At 45.0% G+C, this 20631-nt stretch overlaps 1 protein-coding gene across 1 annotated transcript in view; it reads right to left on the bottom strand.

The window, feature by feature from the left end:
• Positions 1 to 20631, bottom strand: part of LOC120027675 (netrin-G1-like) — a 139059-nt gene that overhangs the window by 35840 nt on the left and 82588 nt on the right. Inside the window, exon 3 of the mRNA XM_038972670.1 lies at positions 4633 to 4805. Within this exon, the coding sequence (XP_038828598.1) occupies positions 4633 to 4805 (173 nt within the window). The remainder of the gene's footprint in view (positions 1 to 4632; positions 4806 to 20631) is intronic.

The raw sequence follows: 20631 nt of genomic DNA on the forward strand, positions 1-20631 counted from the left end.
CAACCTTAGATTTGTGTCAGGAATATATCTTGTGGAAGGATGAAATAGTATGAATAAATTCATCAAAATAATGTTTTTAATGAAAACATGTCAATCACTATTTGAATAGGTTAGTAACAATAAGAGAATAAGACGCTTAAGTGATATTGCCCTCGAAGCCGGTGTTTGGAGGATATATTGGCACGATGTTGTTAAGTCGTCCGAACACCGGCTTCTCAGGCATTATCACTTAAACGTCTTATTCTCTTATTGCCATCATGCTGAACCACACCGTTGGATTCAACAGTGAATAACACTGCTGTGACATCTGGTTGTTATGCGTTATTGTACACTAATTAGAGAAGCAGAATGGTTTGCTCCTATTGTGACTGTCACCTCCTCCAGATACATGCTACAGTATTGCTGGTTAGGGGTTGGTAAGTCTGTTATAAGACATAAATATGGTATCTGTTAAAGCTGCATGACTACTGTGTCTCCTCAACAGAGCCAATCGTATAGAGTAGGAGCTGATTCCAGATCTGCACTTAGTGAAACTTCACCCCCAGAATCCATTGTACAATACAGTGCATGATCAAGCTAGGGACAAATCTTCCTAGATCCTGTTAGCAGACTAGTGTACTTTACCCAGATAGGAAAGACTACTGTAACAGAGAGTTATTCAATGCTAACCTATTAAACTCTGACCCCTATGGTGGCATTAAAATCGAAAGCGGTAAAATCAATAAGTCGCATAAAAGCTGATATCAGTTAGATGGCTTTGGCTTGCCTTTCCCCACGGACCAGGGTCTGTCACGGAGGAGGAGTAGAGGAATCCCTACAAATCCCCCCGGGGATATGTGTGTGTGTGTGTGTGTGTGTGTGTGTGTGTCCATGGGAGAGACGTCTGCCTCTGACTACTTTGATCTGAGCTCATTTACAACTCCTCTCGGCAAGATGTGAAGCTTTACATGTGGCTCCTAATCCTGAGGAATTAGAGATCAGAGGTGGGTTCGATATGACCAAGGAGCGTTTGGTACGATCGCACGTGTCGCTGACCACAGAACTGCCGTCCAACATGGACCACAAGGCAGGGAAGTGTGATGCAATACAGAGCCTGATAGACCTTACATGATTTGTACTTACCATAGTTGTTTTAATGTGGGGGGTGGTTCCTGAGAAAGGCTATAACGTTGATGGTGTGTTTACGGTACGGCTATCAAGAGGCCATCATTTCAGACTGTCTACTTTAGACCTGAGGTGTATCCATGACAACAGTGATCTCCTTATCATTCTCTGTGGATAGATCTGAACGCTTGAACACTCCCATGGTTGTTTTACATAACAACAAGGTAACATAATGTTACCTAACAATGTTTAGACATGTGGAATGTGGTATGATACAGTACATACATGTTTAACATTTCACTGGTTTTACGATTGCATGCCTCTGAGGGTACAAAACATTAAGGACACCCGTTCTTTCCATAATATAGACTTACCAGGTGAATCCAGGTAAAAGCTATGATCTCTTATTCATGTCACCCGTTAAATCCACTTCAATCAGTGTAGATGAAGTGGAGACAGATTAAATAATAGTTTTTAAGCCTTGAGACAATTGAGACATGGATTATGTATGTGTGCTATTCAGTGGGTGAATGGGCAAGACAAAAGATTTAAGTGCCTTTGAACGGGGTTGGTAGTAGATGTTTGTTTCAAGAGCTGCAACACTGCTGGGATTTTCATCCTCAAACATTTCCTGTGTGTGTATCAAGAATGGTCCACCACCCAAAGGACTTCCAGCCAACTTGACACAACTGTGGGAAGCATTGGAGTCAACATGGGCCAGCATCCCTGTGGAACGCCTAAGACACCTTGTAGAGTCCATGCCCTGACGAATTGAGGCTGTTCTGAGGGGGTTCAACTCAATATTAGGAAGGTGTTCCTAATGTTTTGTACACTCAGTGCAGTTTTACACACTGTAACCTGCCTCTAGAACAGTCTTCACAGTTTTCACAGCTCACCAAGCTAGCCTTTTCAGTTCCAGTCTAGTTCCCCCATTTGAGGAAGAAAGGCTTGAGACCCACTACACCACTATCCTCCATCTTTCTCCCTTGCAACCCCTCGCCCTAGAAGAATGAACTGCCATGGGTAATTCTCCAACTGATCCCTCTCCTTCTCTCTTCACTGACACACGGAAAGAGGGGTTAGAGAGAAGTAAAGAGAGAGAGAGAGAGAGAGAGAAAGTAGGAGGGAGAGAAAGAGAGTGAGCGGGAGGGAGGGAGAAAGGGAGGGAGAGCGAGAATATTCCGAGGCCCCAGAAGGCAGAGTTATCCGTGACAGAGAGTGATGCCCACTTCCCATCCCTCCATCTCACCCGTCCCTTCCTTTCTCCATCACTTTCCCTCATTCACTCGGTCAGAAAGAACAAGCTATTCTTCTTTTCCTTGTCGACTCTGTAGATTTGACACGGTAACATATGTGTCGAATCATCCACTGTATCACCGTCCTCTAACATGATTCATCGATCTCGTTACCACTTCACACGACTTGATGTGTATCATAAAAATAAATTAAATCCTAATTAAATATTTGATTTTGACAAATTTCTCTGTATAGGACAGCGATATGCTCGATAGGTTGGGGGGACATTTAGATAGAGTTGTGAAATTGTCTGTGATTGCTTTTGAAATTACAAACAGCATAAGGAGCTTTTTCTGTTAGTATCATGCCTTTTCTCTATTCCAAGGGGAAGGGCACGCGTTCTTAGACCTCACAGTATTACGGCATTATGGATTTTTTCATAAAGTATAATAATGTACTTTACGGTAAGACTGTCTTTTATCATGAGGGTGAAGGGGACTGTGTATGTGTGAGAGAGAGAACATGTGTGTGTGTGTGTGTGTGTGTGTGTGTGTGTGTGTGTGTGTGTGTGTGTGTGTGTGTGTGTGTGTGTGTGTGTGTGTGTGTGTGCGTGAGTGTGTGTGCCTGTGCGTGCGTGTATGTGTGTGTGAGTCCACACACACCCACCCACATTGGCATTTTTAATAATGTCCTGTCAATCTCAGTCTCAGAATGACCATTTTGCTAACACTCCCTAAGACTCATAACTCTCGCCACCTGGGAGGGAGAATACTTTTTTTTACATCATCACCCAGCAGCCAAGAGATCACTAACGGACAAAAACATCCAGCCAAACGCAATAACAGACCTGTCTACGATAAACCCTACAGGCTCAGAAATGCCAACACAATCAAACCATCACCAACAGCATCAAAAAATGACTGGTTGTGCCTTCAACATGTCCTTGGCAATAATGATCCTCTCTCTTCCTTTTCTTCTGGGTATTCAGTAACCCCCTGTCTATGTTAAAATGGCAACTTGCCCTATAAGGTGTGTCTCGGAGGCATATGCCATTTATTTGACAGCGCTAGCTGGCTTCCGTCTGGCCAAACAGGGTTTATGGAGGAGGAGGGGAAGAGGGTGGTACAGAAGGAAGCATCTGCCACCTGTGTGTGTGTTTGTGTGTGTGCATGCGTGGGGCTGTCTCTCTCACTCTCTGTCTCTCAGTGTGTGTGTGTGTGTGTGTGTGTGTGTGTGTGTGTGTGTGTGTGTGTGTGTGTGTGTGTGTGTGTGTGTGTGTGTGTGTGTGTGTGTGTGTGTGTGTGTGTGTGTGTGTGTGTGTGTGTGTGTGTGTCCATGGGAGACGCGTCTGCCTCTGACTACTTTGATCCGAGCTCATTTACAACTCCTCCCTGCTAGAAGTGAAACAGACCTTACGTCTGGCCAAACAAGGCTTATAGGGGAGGAGGGGAGGAGGGTGTTAAAGAAGGAAGCTCCTGCCACACTCTGGACACACACACACACAGACACACACATACACAAACACATACACATACACATACACATACACACACACACACACACACACACACACACACACACACACACACACACACACACACACACACACACACACACACACACACACACACACACACACACACACACACACACACACACAAGAGTTTCCTAAAGAATCTCCCTGAGCTGGAATAACCAGCTGCATTACATCACGTCTGTGCAGGCTACTGGCAACCTTGGCCCCTTTAGCCCCATCGCCATGAGCCTCACATCAGACATCCAGCATGTGACCTGTTAAGAACAATGGAGGGAGATACCCAATTTTCTGTTCTCAAAAGGCAGTGTACAAATACAAAGCTGTGAAAGAATGACATGAATACACTGTGGTTTGTTTAGTGCAGTAGCTAGACGTTGTAGAGGGGATGAAAAGATGAGAAGGAGACTAGCGTTAGAGTGGGATCTGGGACTGTTGTAGTAAAGAGACGAAGACCTCTGGATTACATCCACCCCCTGATGAGAGAGAAAGACATAGAGAGAGAGAGGGAGAGAGAGAGAGAAAGAGAGAGAACGAGAGAGAGAGCATGACCATCATGAGGTGTGTGAATTTGTGGGTGCTTCAGAGCATGAGTGCGAATACCTGCACCTGCGAGAAATATATTGTGCATATATGTGTGTATGTTTGCATCTGTATTATGTGTTCATAATATCTATCTGCATCTGTTCATGTGTCTCTGTGCATGTGTGAATATATTTGTGCATGTGTATTGCTGTGCGTGTGCGTTGGTTACTCACAGGTATTTGCCGTGCCCTTGGGGATGGGTAGATAGGAGCCTGCGCTCCACGTCCGTCCCTGGTAGTTCCTCTTACAGCGGCCACAGTCCGGCCCCGTGGTGTTGTGCTCACACTCACAATTTAGCGTCTCTTTGTCAAACACACAACTATTGGCGTGAAGGTTACACTTGCACCTGTCGAGGAGGAAGAAGAACAGAGAAAAGAGAAATCAACACCTGTGGAATTTTCACTTTTAATCCCAGAGCTAAAATGTGGGATTGAAAGAAAAGAACATGACAAAGAGAGAGGGAGGGAGGGAGGGAGGGAGGGAGGGAGGGAGGGAGGGAGGGAGGGAGGGAGGGACAAAGAGTAAGTATTTGGACAGTGCAGAAGGGCAGGGTTTCCTTGAGGATGATTTGCATGTGAACACAGAAACAAAGACAGAGGTATTCTCAGTTTCAGGAGAACAACTTCAAACAGCACACACAGCGCCAAGGATTCCTCAAAATAGTCTGCATCATTATTTTCCCTCTTTCTTCTGCCATGAAAGATGACTTATTTATAATTGTCTCACTGGAGGAAGTGTAATTGCAGTAAGGTCACATTTAACTAAGCGAGAGTGAGAGAATGAGAGAACGGGGAGAGAGAGAGAGAGAGAAAGATCAGAGAGAGAGAGAGAGAGAACAGACTAAATGAAACAAGTATAGTGGAATTGTTCAACAAACCGGGGAGAAGGGAGTTGCAGTCGCCCCCCCCCCCCACCCTTCTCTCTCTCTGAGTTTGTACATGTCAGCTGCTTCAAGGGTGTTAAAGAGCAGGACCACTCTTATTTTGGAAAATAAAAATAAAACTAGGTCTTTAAAAGAGGCTCAGGCATTCACATAAACAAACTAGTGAATTCTTATTGTCATCCTACTACAATTGTAATATTACAGTACAACAACATACAGTACTGTCTAGTCAATACTCAAAGTGACCACTGGGGACATACACACTTTATGTACGCATCTCTAATCCTGACAATGGCACTTGACACAGAGAAAGTCTAGCTCTCAAAACTCCCTTCCTTTCTAAATATAAAAACAGCTTGCATTGATTTTGTTGCAAAGAGTCAAGAAGGTTGCAATTGTGTTGCAATACACGGTGATCTCTATCTATCCTAGGAGAAAGAGAAACGGAGGTGGTTGTGTGACTTGGAGTACTGGCGTTGGGAGGTAACTCTACTCCTCTGCTGGGACTGTGTGTGCAATGTAATATCATGTATGTATTGGTGTCCACATGCAGCCTCACCCTTGGCCACCCATCGCAGATGAGAGGAGAGTCGTAGTCACTCATTCATGTCTCTACAGCAATATGAGAAGACATACTTCCCAAAACAATTGACAGCAGTTCAATTTTGATTGACTTTCTGAAAAATGTGTTATTTTCCCCCTCAGAGAATATCATTACTCAGCGATGTACTATGTAGCGACAGGAAGAGCCTCCCAAGACTGTCAGCTAAAAACACTACATGAAAACGACATAAAAATGAATCATGTGAATTGGTGTTGCTCTGATGGGTTCATATCAGGTGAAAATACTGTGACTCTTAATTTCTTTCTATTGTGAGCAGGGCTACAGTTTATGGATTGGTGTTGCTATCATGGCTGCATATCTGGTAAAACAACAATATATATTTATTTCTATTGGGAACAGATCTCTATTAGGAGCAGTGAGGAGGGTGTTGTTGAGGAATGATCAGCCAGGGACAGCTCAGCCTACCCTTCCTAACACTAACAACATGGTGAGAGACTCCAGTGACAGCTGGCAGTGTTAATCCCTCCATTCCTCCATCCCTCCACCACGACTCACTGCGCCAGCTCTAAAACGCTAAGCCTGATTCACCAGATAAATATGACGACTCACAAGGAACAACACTCCTAAACCAATCAGCCGACTTTGATCTATCTTAGCAGCTCGCCGCTCATCTGCTGTGGCGGTGGAGGAATGGCTGATTCCTCATGCTCTGATTTCAGGCCGCCTCGCCGTCACCCACCGATTAGGGCCACAACGCTTTCTCGTCATGTTTGTCCCTGGCTGTGTCTCTCTCATTCTCTCTCTCCTCTCCCTCTCCCTCTCTCTCCTCTCCCTCTCTCTCTCTCCCTCTCACTCTTTTCTGAAGGCCTATAAGATCACCCGTCCCCCTGCATGAATATGGGTGCCCATTATTAAACCTATTATGGCGCGGCGTGTCGGGGGGAGCGTGCAGCGCTGTAGCGTTGTGGTGATGTTGTAGGAACTGATGTGCATCATGCTCTAAAGTGCTTCAGGGTGATGAACGACGCCGCCGTCCCCGCAGGTATACACGCTCAGCATAAATGATGGGTCATTATTTTCCTCAGGCTCCCCGATTTGCATCTCATTACCCAGAAGGCTGTTGGGTGGCGGTGGCGACAGGGGACATCGCTATTACAATGTGCCTCACACTGAAGAATTAACAAGCAGCCTTTACAGATAATAGACACCTATTTGTCTGTCTGTCTCTCTCTCTCTCTGTCTTTCTCTCCCTCTGTCTTTACCTGTCTGTCTCTCTCTCTCTCTCTCTCTCTCTCTCTGTCTTTACCTGTCTGTCTCTCTCTCTCTCTCTGTCTGTCTCTCTGTCTTTCTGTCTCTCTCTCTGTCTTTCTCTCCCTCTGTCTATACCTGTCTGTCTCTCTCTCTCTCTCTCTCTCTCTCTGTCTTTACCTGTATGTCTCTCTCTCTCTCTCTCTCTCTGTCTGTCTCTCTGTCTTTCTGTCTCTCTCTCTGTCTGTCTCTCTGTCTTTCTGTCTCTCTCTCTCTGTCTGTCTGTCTGTCTGTCTGTCTGTCTGTCTGTCTGTCTGTCTGTCTGTCTGTCTGTCTGTCTGTCTGTCTGTCTGTCTGTCTGTCTGTCTGTCTGTCTGTCTGTCTGTCTGTCTGTCTGTCTGTCTGTCTGTCTGTCTGTCTGTCTGTCTGTCTGTCTGTCTGTCTGTCTGTCTGTCTGTCTGTCTGAGCATATGCTACATAACCAAAATGTTAAATGCAGTGAGGTTGTGAGCCGGTTAAACTGTATTACTTGACATTCTGATGAGGCAGCTACCTTTCTCTGTTCTCCTCTCTGTTCTCCTCTCTTTCTCTTCTCTTTCTCTCTATAACTGTCGGGGGGTCTGAGACTTAGTCTCCATGGAGAGGAGAGCCTTTTGTGGTGTAACCTTCAGGTCCCCTCAACACCGGAGACATTTTAATCATCGGGCAGAAATGATATCGTCACGCGCTGCAGGCATAATGAAGAAGATGCCGGGCGGTGGGCCCATGGGTCTCCCAGCGCTGTGTGTATGTATGTGTGCATGTGTGTGTGTGTGTGTGTGTGGAGCCATGGCCCATGGATCTCTTAGCTATTGGCTCTGTCGTGTGGAAATCAGACCCAGGCCCCGGGTGCCGAGGGAGGCCCTAGGAGAAGGGGACGGCTTAAACGAGTAATGCTGTAAACATGCATTTAATCAGATTTGAATGGCAAAGCTCCTCCCCTGGGCACTTTCACTACCTGTCTTCAATTAATGCTAGTCACCACACTTTAGTGTAAAGTCTGCGGATATGGGTGCAACATTGAAAGGCAGTCTCTCTATCGCTCTCTCTTTCAGACTTTCTCACTTTCTGTCTGTCCCTTTCTCCCACTCTTTGTCCTCTGTCTCTTTCTCTTTCTGCTCCTATGCCTTGCCTCAAATTAAATATTCATAGTGGTTAGGCAATGTTTTGTTTTCGTGTGGTACTTTCAAAGGGCTATCGCTCAAGGCGAGTTTGGAGAGCCAACCACTGTCTGCTGCTCTGCTAGAGGTCATGAGGATATTTATTCATAAAATTACCCAGGAGGCTGTGTGCTCATTGCTCAGACAGGTTAACGTGCTCAAGTGGAGAAAAAAAAGAAAGGGAAAATCAATGCTGGGGTTTTGCCTTTTTTGTCTGACTTCAGACTTCCAGTCTTCCACCCACACTTTCTTACATCTGACAAAAGGTTTGACGCTCTCCTTGAGATGGAGGAGACAGAATACATTGTACAGGTCTGATTTATTTATTTATCTTTTCCAAAATAGACAAGCGGCAGAGACGTGCGATGATGCGAGCGGAGTGGAGCTTACACCCAGCTCGCCTGAAGCACCGGAGACTCTGACCTCCAAAGTAATGGAATTCTGATTGACAATGAGGGACCAGACGGCATGTTGTGCACTCTCCAAACCAATGTTATTAGCAAAAAGAAGAACAACACAACACAAGGCCTAGTTTCCAGGGAAATTGCTCTTCCTTTTTTATAATTTTATCTATAATCTCTTTCGAAAGACACAGGCTATCTAATTATAACCAAACAAGCACTTTCCCTCATCCAGCATTTTCTTACCGTGCCTTTGTAGCAAGACATATCAGTCGCTAATGAATCATAATTACACACAAACGAAGCCCACACATGGCCATGTAACGGTGCTGATCCTACCAAATTGAGCAGCGTGAATGAAACACGGCCCTTAAGTGGGTTCATTAAGTGAAGCAATTAAATTCAATCAAACGTGCAGGTGTTATTGTAACCAAGCGAATAGGGTTAAATACTCCATTAATAAATGTTGCTTTGTTTCAGCATTCTGTCTCCTGTAAGTGAGCAACAATAATACAATGGAGGGGAGGGAAAAACGATCAAGCTCCGACTCGATTATGCAAAGGCCAAATTGAAATAGAATCCCTGGAAGGAATACTAACAAGGCCTGAAGGTGTCCACAAGTAATGTGTCTGGGTAGACACAGCGGAGTCCGACCATTACTGAGAGCCTTATCAGGGACCTAACCACAATTATTTCAAACATTGTGACTCGCTGCAATAAGCAACAACCCCTTCTCCCTGAAGCTGCAATGATGTTGAAGGCTGACATTGAGCCACCCTCCCCTCACATCACATCACATCACACACACACACTCACGCATGCACACACACCCACACCCTTTCTTGACACTTCAGCTCACATTAGATCTAAACAGATCTCCCTCTTTCTAGCGTGTTAGCTGCTAATTGCCTCCTGATGAAGGAGTTGTACAGCCTTCCTCTGGCCTGCAGTGCAGTGTAGGAAGTGAGAACCAGGCTCTGGCTCTCCTGAGTAGCCCTTTGCTAACAAACACACAAATACACACACACACACACACACACACACACACACACACACACACACACACACACACACACACACACACACACACACACACACACACACACACACACACACACACACACACACACACACACACACACACACACACACACACACACACACACCCCTTAACAGATTTGACAGGGAGAGAAGTGAGAAGTGGAGTGCCATCCTCCGAATGCCTGATGACTATAAATGCTTCTGCTGCTCTGTCATTCGCCACATACTTTAATCTGAGGCTGCCATCATTGAAGTCCTTTGTGGTGACAAGGGGCACGAGGGGCATTGTGCAAAACAAAGTCATCAGCGATTTGATCAGAGTTTCAGAGTATCAAACCCAATGACGAATTTTCAAACCACCGCTTTACTCACATGTGTATTGGCTCTGGTCCAACCCATCGGTTTCTGGACCAATCAGACATGTGTTCACATTCGCTGAAGGGTCGGTGAGGTACCTCAGATTCAGACTCATTACGGAGAAGAAACTAACGCCCGTGGGCGTGGCGTAGCATTTGGCTGGAGCAAGGAGTCTGGGTAGCCAGTGAAACCCTCCTCCTCATCTTGACCCGAGGGGAATGAACCACTCTTATCTGCCTTGCTACTGCCAAGCCTTCAACAGCCTCATCTTAGTGGAGCTCTGGGAAGATCGACAGATCTGGATCTTTCAGTAACAAAGGTGTCGAGACACAGCAACCTTTTCAAGCATGTTATCAACTCTTAATTGAAGTCGGCCTATGTACTGTGCACATTACCTCATGGAGTTGAGGAAATGATTGAAATGGCTCAAATATATAATATTCCTTATACGGTTGAATAATATAAGACACCCAATAGCATGGCCTGGTACAGCTCATTATAGGAATATTACATTTGCTCCATTAGTAATGCGATACGCTTAAGTAGCCAATTAAGTTGTGAAGTGGAATACAAGTGAACGACCCTGCAGCTGAACTATGGCACTCAGCTTAAGACGTGGTCATCCAAATGATCTTAATGAACGGTTTAAGTCGGCGGAGAGGAGGACAGACAAGGGGGTCAGACTTCAACATGAACCCTAATCCCTCATCTTAAAAAGTAGGGTTTGCTGGTATGAATGCTGAAGTAATTCAATGTGAGGTGTTCCTCTAAGTTTTGCCATCCACTGTGAATTCTGTGAGGGCTGTGCCATTACTAATGCATGCTGGCTGACATGTTATCCAAGCAGGAGTCAATCAAGAGGGCTTTACTGTGGCTGACATGCCAACCCAGGTCAATACAATCGAGTGGTTGGCGACTCTGATACCCCATCCCCCTTTCTGCTAAAAGACTATTGGATTTAGAGCTGCTGGGGACAGAGGAGAGGAGAGGACGCACCAAGGGAGTAAGGACCAATAGCAATACCATTGGGGAAAGCAGAATAGGATTTCAAGGCTGGAAGTCAATGCTCCTTGAGTACCAAATGTGAGTGAGCTTGTCATTTCAACAAGCCACATAGAAGCAAAATCAAAAGAGAGAAGCGGCATTGATCAGTTTGGGTCTGTAGGCCAGAGAGCCTGCCATTGGACACACTGACCTATGTGTCACGCCTGCTCCCTCTCTTCCCCCCTGGCTCTCCAGGCTCCCCAGCATTGCGCACTCCTGCCACCATCATTACTCACACCTGCCTTCCCCTGTCACGCGCATCAGCGATTTTTGGACTCACCTGGACTCAATCACCTCTGTCGTTACCTTACCTCTATATGTCTGGTTCCCCACTCTGTTCCTTGCTTTAGCATTCATAGTTGTTTGTCTTTGTATACCCGTGTGCTGACGCTGTTCCTGTCTTGTTTCTGTATCTGTTCCAATTAAATGTTGACTCCCCATACCTGCTTCTCATCTCCGCGTCTGTACTTACACTATGTGGGTCTGAGTGTGGGGGTCAGGGTGTGTGGATCTGTGTGTGTGAGTCAGTGTGTGTGTGTCCACATGCAACCACATCACACTGCCTTTGACACTAACCCTGGGTGAGATACTTCTTTATGTATTGGTCAATGCTAGTTCTATAATCTATTGATGGCTTCCCGCTAGTAGCAATGCCTGGTAACACTAGAAGCGTAGAGGCAGTCAATTTGACTTCACATGAATTTAAAATTGAAATAACACTGACATTTTTTAAGTCATGACCCCCCTTCATCCTTGACTTTTACTAAATAGGTATATTTAACACACGTATGATGCTCGAATTTATATATGACAAACAGAATTTTCGTAATAAGCAGTTTGAAGACGACATGTCATTTCTTTCCCCACTGCACCTCAGTCCGCCTACGCAGCTGATGATGGTCCATAGAACCTACCCCTAAACTATATCTAAACTAATGTCACACATATAATAAATATTAGCCTAAAGACAGGATTTAATTGACAGAGAGGTAGGGGAACAGATCCTCCTACAGAGTCACATGCAGGTAAGACAATTTGATTTCTATATAGTGACAGAAAGAGGCATCAAAACACTTATAGTATCTTTGCCAAATAACTCTCAAAATTGAAGAGATGAGCTGTATTTCAAAATATAAAATATAATCCATGTTCCATGCACTGTACACCTGAACATGTGGCAGCAGATAGTCTACAGCAGTGGTTCCCAAACTTTTTATAGTCCCAAACCCCTTCAAACATTCAACCTCCAGCTGCGTACCCCCTCTAGCATCAAGGTCAGCGCACTCTCAAATGTTGTTTTTTGCCATCGTTGTAAGCCTCCCACACACACTATACGATACATTTAATAAACATAATAATGAGTGTGAGTTTTTGTCATAACGCGGCTTGTGGGAAGTGACAAAGAGCTCTTATAGGACTATTGCACAAATAATAACATAATAATAATCAATACTTTTGCTCTTTATTTAACCATCTTACATATAAAACCTTATTTGCTCATTGAAAATTGTGAATAACTCAGCACAGGTTAATGAGAAGGGTGTGCTTGAAAGGATGCACATAACTCTGCAATGTTGGGTTGTACTGGAGAGAGTCTCTGTCTTAAATCATTTTCCACACACAGTCTGTGCCTGTATTTAGTTTTCATGCTAGTGAAGGCTGAGAATCCACTCTCACATAGGTGCATGGTTACAAAGGGCATCAGTGTCTTAACAGCGCGATTTGTCAAGGCAGGATACTCTGTCCGCAGCCCAATCCAGAAATCTGGCAGTTCACAGAACCGCTTGTTGCAATTTCGATGGGACTCTCTTGTTCAGATATCGGTAAGTTGACTGGAAGCAGGGCATGAAAGGGATAAGAAATCCAGTTGTTTGTGTCATCCGTTTCGGGAAAGTACCTGTGTAATTGCGCACCCAACTCACTCAGGTGCTTCGCTATATCACATTTGACATTGTCTGTAAGCTTGAGTTCATTTGCACACAAAAAATCATACAATGATGGAAAGACCTGCATGTTGTCTTTGTTAATGCAGACAGAGAAGAGCTCCAACTTCTTAATCATTGCCTCAATTTTATCCCGCACATTGAAAATAGTTGAGTCCATGTAATCCTAGATTCAGATCATTCAGGCGAGAAAAAACATCACCCAGATCACAAGTCTCAACGTCAACCGTGAAGAGGCGACTCCGGGATGCAGAGTTCCTCTGTCCAGTGTCTGTGTTCTTTTGCCCATCTTAATATTTTATTTTTATTGGCCAGTCTGAGATATGGCTTTTTCTTTGCAACTCTGCCTAGAAGGACAGCATCCCGGAGTCGCTTTTTCACTGTTGATGTTGAGACTAGTGTTTTGCGGGTACTATTTAATGAAGCTGCCAGTTGAGGACTTGTGAGGCATCTGTTTCTAGACACTCTAATGTACTTGTCCTCTTGCTCAGTTGTGCACCGGGGCCTCCCACTCCTCTTTCTATTCTGGTTAGCGCCAGTTTGCGCTGTTCTGTGAAGGGAGTAGCACACAGCGTTGTACGAGATGTTCAGTTTCTTGGCAATTTCTCGCATGGAATAGCCTTCATTTCTCAGAACAAGAATAGACTGATGAGTTTCAGAAGAAAGTTCTTTGTTTCTGGCCATTTTGAGCCTCTAATCGAACCAACAAATTCTGATGTTCCAGATACTCAACTAGTGTAAAGAAGGCCAATTTTATTGCTTCTTTAATCAGAACAACAGTTTTCAGCTGTGCTAACATAATTGCAAAAGGGTTTTCTAATGATCAATTAGCCTTTTAAAATTATAAACTTGGATTAGCTAACACAACGTGCCATTGGAACACAGGAGTGATGGTTGCTGATAATGGGCCTCTGTACAGCTACAATAGTCATTTACAACATTAACAATGTCTACACTGTATTTCTGATCTATTTGATGTTATTTTAATGGACAAAAAAATGAGCTTTTCTTTCAAAAACAAGGACATTTCTCAGTGACCCCAAACTTTTGAACGGTAGTGTGTATCACACTGTGGCTGAGGAAAGACACTACTCCCAATATAAGTGAACCCCAAATCAATGCAGTTCTCATCATATTTGTGACTCTTCGATGGTCCAGTTTGGGAATACCTGGTCTACAGTAACGTAAACTAATGAAAATGCTATTGTGTTATTTGAAATCCATTTTTTCATATTCGTGGGTTTTCCAAGACCTTTATAAACACAACCAAAGGATACTTTGTCTGATAGCATACAGGTATTAGATACTTTTTCTGATAGCATACAGGTATTATAGGTATTATTAAATGTACATACATACTGTCCATGTTAGTGACCAAGTCTTTACTATACTCCTGATAGGGAGAGAGAGAGAGAGAGAGAGAGAGAGAGAGAGAGAGAGAGAGAGAGAGAGAGAGAGAGAGAGGGAGAGGGAGAGGGAGAGGGAGAGGGAGAGGGAGAGGGAGAGGGAGGTAGGGTTGTGTGTGTATTTCAGATCTACAGACTCAGCAGCTGTCCATCTTGTTGTTATGTTGTCACACAGTGTTTTATTATCGCCATTATTAATCAAGCCAGGGTTCAGCTGACAGAGACTGTCAGTAACCTTTACTCCAGCCAGGGTTCAGCTGACAGAGACTGTCAGTAACCTTTACTCCAGCCAGGGTTCAGCTGACAGAGACTGTCAGTAACCTTTACTCCAGCCAGGGTTCAGCCGACAGAGACTGTCGGTAACCTTTACTCCAGCCAGGGTTCAGCTGACAGAGACTGTCGGTAACCTTTACTCCAGCCAGGGTTCAGCTGACAGAGACTGTCAGTAACCTTTACTCCAGCCAGGGTTCAGTTGACAGAGACTGAGTAACCTTTACTCCAGCCAGGGTTCAGCTGACAGAGACTGTCAATAACCTTTACTCCAGCCAGGGTTCAGCTGACAGAGACTGTCAGTAACCTTTACTCCAGCCAGGGTTCAGCTGACAGAGACTGTCAGTAACCTTTACTCCAGCCAGGGTTCAGCTGACAGAGACTGTCAGTAACCTTTACTCCAGCCAGGGTTCAGCTGACAGAGACTGTCACTAACCTTTACTCCAGCCAGGGTTCAGCTGACAGAGACTGTCAGTAACCTTTACTCCAGCCAGGGTTCAGCTGACAGAGACTGTCAGTAACCTTTACTCCAGCCAGGGTTCAGCTGACAGAGACTGTCAGTAACCTTTACTCCAGCCAGGGTTCAGCTGATAGAGACTGTCAGTAACCTTTACTCCAGCCAGGGTTCAGCTGACAGAGACTGTCAGTAACCTTTACTCCAGCCAGGGTTCAGCTGATAGAGACTGTCAGTAACCTTTACTCCAGCCAGGGTTCAGTTGACAGAGACTGAGTAACCTTTACTCCAGCCAGGGTTCAGCTGACAGAGACTGTCAGTAACCTTTACTCCAGCCAGGGTTCAGCTGACAGAGACTGTCAGTAACCTTTACTCCAGCCAGGGTTCAGCTGACAGAGACTGTCAGTAACCTTTACTCCAGCCAGGGTTCAGCTGACAGAGACTGTCAGTAACCTTTACTCCAGCCAGGGTTCAGCTGACAGAGACTGTCAGTAACCTTTACTCCAGCCAGGGTTCAGCTGACAGAGACTGTCAGTAACCTTGTACCAGGGAAGGTTCTGAGAATACCATGATATCTTTGTTCACTGTTTAATTCTTCTCTCTTGTTGCAGTCCCAGTCCTATTGTGTGACTCTTTTCTGCTTGAAGGCTAAAGCGTTGATGGATGGACATACATAATAACTGTGTGTGTGTGTGGTTGTGTGTGTGGTTGTGTGTGTCTGGTTATCTGATGCAGCTGAGCTGAGCTCGCTCTCTGAAATTTTGTTTTCATGACTGAACGATCACATTATTGAACGGCTCAATATTCTCTCAGGAAGTCTGGAAGTTGATCTGAATAAAATCTGAATCGGGTATTAACTGACCGTCAATGTAATCATACTGTGCCATCAGCACAGTCGGTGACTGTGTCTTACACACACAGACACACATAATGACAATCTCAGCTCGTATGCAAGCAAAGCATTGTGCCATATGGCTCTTTCTTCCCTGACATCTAAGGAGAGAAATCCTCTCATATTATCTACCGTGTCATGTTGATGCAGCCAGATTGGCTTGGCTGGACTGAGCTGCACTGAGCCGGGCCAAGTCTATCTGTCTTTGATGATTAAAGACTAAATCCATGGTCACGATCTCCAAGATAGATAACTATGATAGAGAGGTCCAGGTGTACATCAACTCAGCATCTAACAGCTAAGTTAATCGGAGATTGCATCACAAAATGGGAAAAATGTATGTGTCTGCATACTGTATCTGATCTGTTCTAATGAGTGTTGTGGGTGTGCGGTTGTCTCAGACACACGCATGCATGCGCGCGCGCACACACACACACACACACACACACACACACACACACACACACACACACACACACACACACACACACACACACACACACACACACACACACACACACACACACACACACACACACACACACGCACACACACACACACACACACACGCACTTCACACCATATCTGCCACTAATCAGCGGAGGAGAGGAGGATGGTGGTAGAAGTGAAGGAGAGGTCAATGAGGGTATTACTCATGAATATCTGACAGCAGGACTATTATGAGGGGTGAGGCAGGCTGGAGAGGAGGGAGAGGCAGGGATGAGGATGGTAGGAGGGGAGGGAAGAGACAGTAATACATATCTGAAAGGGGTGAGGCAGGGGTGAGGCAGGGTAGGGAGGCAGGGGTGAGGCATGAGGGAGACAGAAGAGCTACATGTCTAAGAGGGCTATCCATTCATTAAATGGGTCAGCATCTGAATGTAGAATGTGTTGAATGTGTGCCTCAGACAAGAAAGAACAGAGAAAATAGCCGGAGATACGGCTGGCTTCTGCTCCATGCCCCCATAGGACACAATGGAGAAAATTGACTGTCTTAATGTGAGAATAAAGGGTATTACAGGAAACCAGACTGAAAATGGCTGCACTGTAGGCTACAGTATACGTTCTGGCTGAGGTTTACCCTGCATAACTGAAACTAGTCATACTTCATGTATTTAAATATTCATTCAAAGTTCCGGAACGGTAATGTTGATGGCCCTGTCCAGTCTACGTTTCTCTGTTTGTTCAAGTCTTTTAGAGGAGTGGTCCCTCAATGAAATAAGGAGAGTTTGGGGCTATTTTAGGCTGTTAGGGGTACATCCCAATTGGCACCCCTATATTGTGCACTATATTGTCCCTGGCTGAAAGTAGTGTTATAGGGATTAGGGTGCCACTTGAGATTCATGCTAGATCTTCCCTCACACACATCATGATCCACATTGTTTATTAGACAACATATTGCTCTCAACCCCCGTGCTGTCAACTATGTGGGAGGACTTGTCATTCGAGGCACACTTGAGCCTCTCAACACCCAAACCCAAGACATACAAATTCAATTACATTGTCTGTGTGAGCCGCTAATTTTACAGTGCCCTACCCCATAACAGAGAAAACAATGGAGGAAAAAAAACAACAGCTCTACTGTGCTCAAATGATCATTAGTGGTATTTGTGATGGATCTCATTAAAGAAGCAAAAATAGATTTTGGTAGGATTGTTTTTGTCTTCCTTATTGAAAGGCATGGCAGGGAGGGAGGGAGGAATGACTGAGCACAGTCCAAATCCAGCTAGCTTACTGTTACTGGTATTGGTATGTGAGAGAGAGAGAGTGATATGCTGGCAGGAGGGGAGGAGGGAGGAGAGGAGTGGAGGAGGACAGAGGCTAGTGAGAGGAGTGAGGGGAATGCCAACTCTATCTCGTGTGCTGGCGAAAATACCTGAATGTTTCCCACCAGAGATATTTGGTGTCATGAAGCAGTCCAGTAGTTCTGTAGCACAGTGAGGCTGAGAGTCACCTCTCAGAATATGAACACTGTATATGATGTATTCACCTCTACAGGCCCAATACAACAGGGAACACGATAATAGTCAATATAGGCAAGCATGATAAGAATCTACTGTTTTCTGAATGGTCAATCTCAAGATATATTAATTTTAGGGACATATCAAAATGTACTGCACCCCCTACCCCAAGTTAAAAAAATATTTTCACATGACCCTCCCTTTGTACTATAAAATCAATTAAACACCCTCCACCCTCATAGAAGTAACTCAAAATGATATTTATGACCACAAATAACAATAATTGTAGCAACCCTGTGTTAATAAACATGGATATCTACTACTTGTGGACCTATTTCCATGATGGTCCCTACATTTGCTGCAGCATATGATAAAGTAATATAAGGACTGAATGCACATCTAATGTACACATCTCCATCTGGCTTTCAAGGGTCACCTTATTTTTTAACATACAGTATATTCGGAAAGTACTCAGACCCCTTGACTTTTCCGCCATTTTGCTACGTTACAGCCTTATTCTAAAATTGATCAAATAAAGGTCCTCATCAATCTACACACAACACCCCATAATAACATCACAATACCCCATAATGAGAAAGTGAAAAAAATATTTTAGAATTGTTTTCAAATGTATATACACTGCTCAAAAAAATAAAGGGAACACTGAAACAACACAATGTAACTCCAAGTCAATCACACTTCTGTGAAATCAAACTGTCCACTTAGGAAGCAACACTGATTGACAATAAATTTCACATGCTGTTGTGCAAATGGAATAGACAAAAGGTGGAAATTATAGGCAATTAGCAAGACACCCCCAAAAAAGGAGTGATTCTGCAGGTGGTGACCACAGACCACTTCTCAGTTCCTATGCTTCCTGGCTGATGTTTTGGTCACTTTTGAATGCTGGCGGTGCTCTCACTCTAGTGGTAGCATGAGACGGAGTCTACAACCCACACAAGTGGCTCAGGTAGTGCAGTTCATCCAGGATGGCACATCAATGCGAGCTGTGGCAAAAAGGTTTGCTGTGTCTGTCAGCGTAGTGTCCAGAGCATGGAGGCGCTACCAGGAGACAGTCCAGTACATCAGGAGACGTGAAGGAGGCCGTAGGAGGGCAACAACCCAGCAGCAGGACCGCTACCTCCGCCTTTGTGCAAGGAGGTGCACTGCCAGCGCCCTGCAAAATGACCTCCAGCAGGCCACAAATGTGCATGTGTCTGCTCAAACGGTCAGAAACAGACTCCATGAGGGTGGTATGAGGGCCCGACGTCCACAGGTGGGGGTTGTGCTTACAGCCCAACACCGTGCAGGACGTTTGGCATTTGCCAGAGAACACCAAGATTGGCAAATTCGCCACTAGCGCCCTGTGCTCTTCACAGATGAAAGCAGGTTCACACTGAGCACATGAGCACATGTGACAGACGTGACAGAGTCTGGAGACGCCGTGGAGAACGTTCTGCTGGCTGCAACATCCTCCAGCATGACCGGTTTGGCGATGGGTCAGTCATGGTGTGGGGTGGCATCTCTTTGTGGGGCCGCACAGCCCTCCATGTGCTCGCCAGAGGTAGCCTGACTGCCATTAGGTACCGAGATGAGATCCTCAGACCCCTTGTGAGACCATATGCTGACACATGCACATTTGTGGCCTGCTGGAGGTCATTTTGCAGGGCTCTGGCAGTGCACCTCCTTGCACAAAGGCGGAGGTAGCGGTCCTGCTGCTGGGTTGTTGCCCTCCTACGGCCTCCTCCACGTCTCCTGATGTACTGGCCTGTCTCCTGGTAGCGCCTCCATGCTCTGGACACTACGCTGACAGACACAGCAAACCTTTTTGCCACAGCTCGCATTGATGTGCCATCCTGGATGAACTGCACTACCTGAGCCACTTGTGTGGGTTGCAGACTCCGTCTCATGCTACCACTAGAGTGAGAGCACCGCCAGCATTCAAAAGTGACCAAAACATCAGCCAGGAAGCATAGGAACTGAGAAGTGGTCTGTGGTCACCACCTGCAGAATCACTCCTTTTTTGGGGGTGTCTTGCTAATTGCCTATAATTTCCACCTTTTGTCTATTCCATTTGCACAACAGCATGTGAAATTTATTGTCAATCAGTGTTGCTTCCTAAGTGGACAGTTTGATTTCACAGAAGTGTGATTGACTTGGAGTTACATTGTGTTGTTTAAGTGTTCCCTTTATTTTTTTGAGCAGTGTATATAAAAAAAAAACTGAAATACCTTATTTACATGATTATTCAGACCCTTTGTTATGAGACTCAAAATTGAGCTCAGATGCATCCTGTTTCCATTGATCATCCTTGAGATGTTTCTACAAATTGATTGGACTCCAACTGTGGTAAATTCAATTGATTGGACATGATTTGGAAAGGCACACACCTGTCTATATAAGGTCCCACAGTTACCAGTGCATGTCAGAGCAAAAACCAAGCCATGAGGTCGCAGGTATTGTCCGTAGAGCTCCGAGACAAGATTGTGTAGAGGCACAGATCTGGGG

This window comes from Salvelinus namaycush, chromosome 33 (genome assembly GCF_016432855.1).
Source record: "Salvelinus namaycush isolate Seneca chromosome 33, SaNama_1.0, whole genome shotgun sequence".
In the NCBI taxonomy this organism is placed as follows: domain Eukaryota; kingdom Metazoa; phylum Chordata; class Actinopteri; order Salmoniformes; family Salmonidae; genus Salvelinus; species Salvelinus namaycush.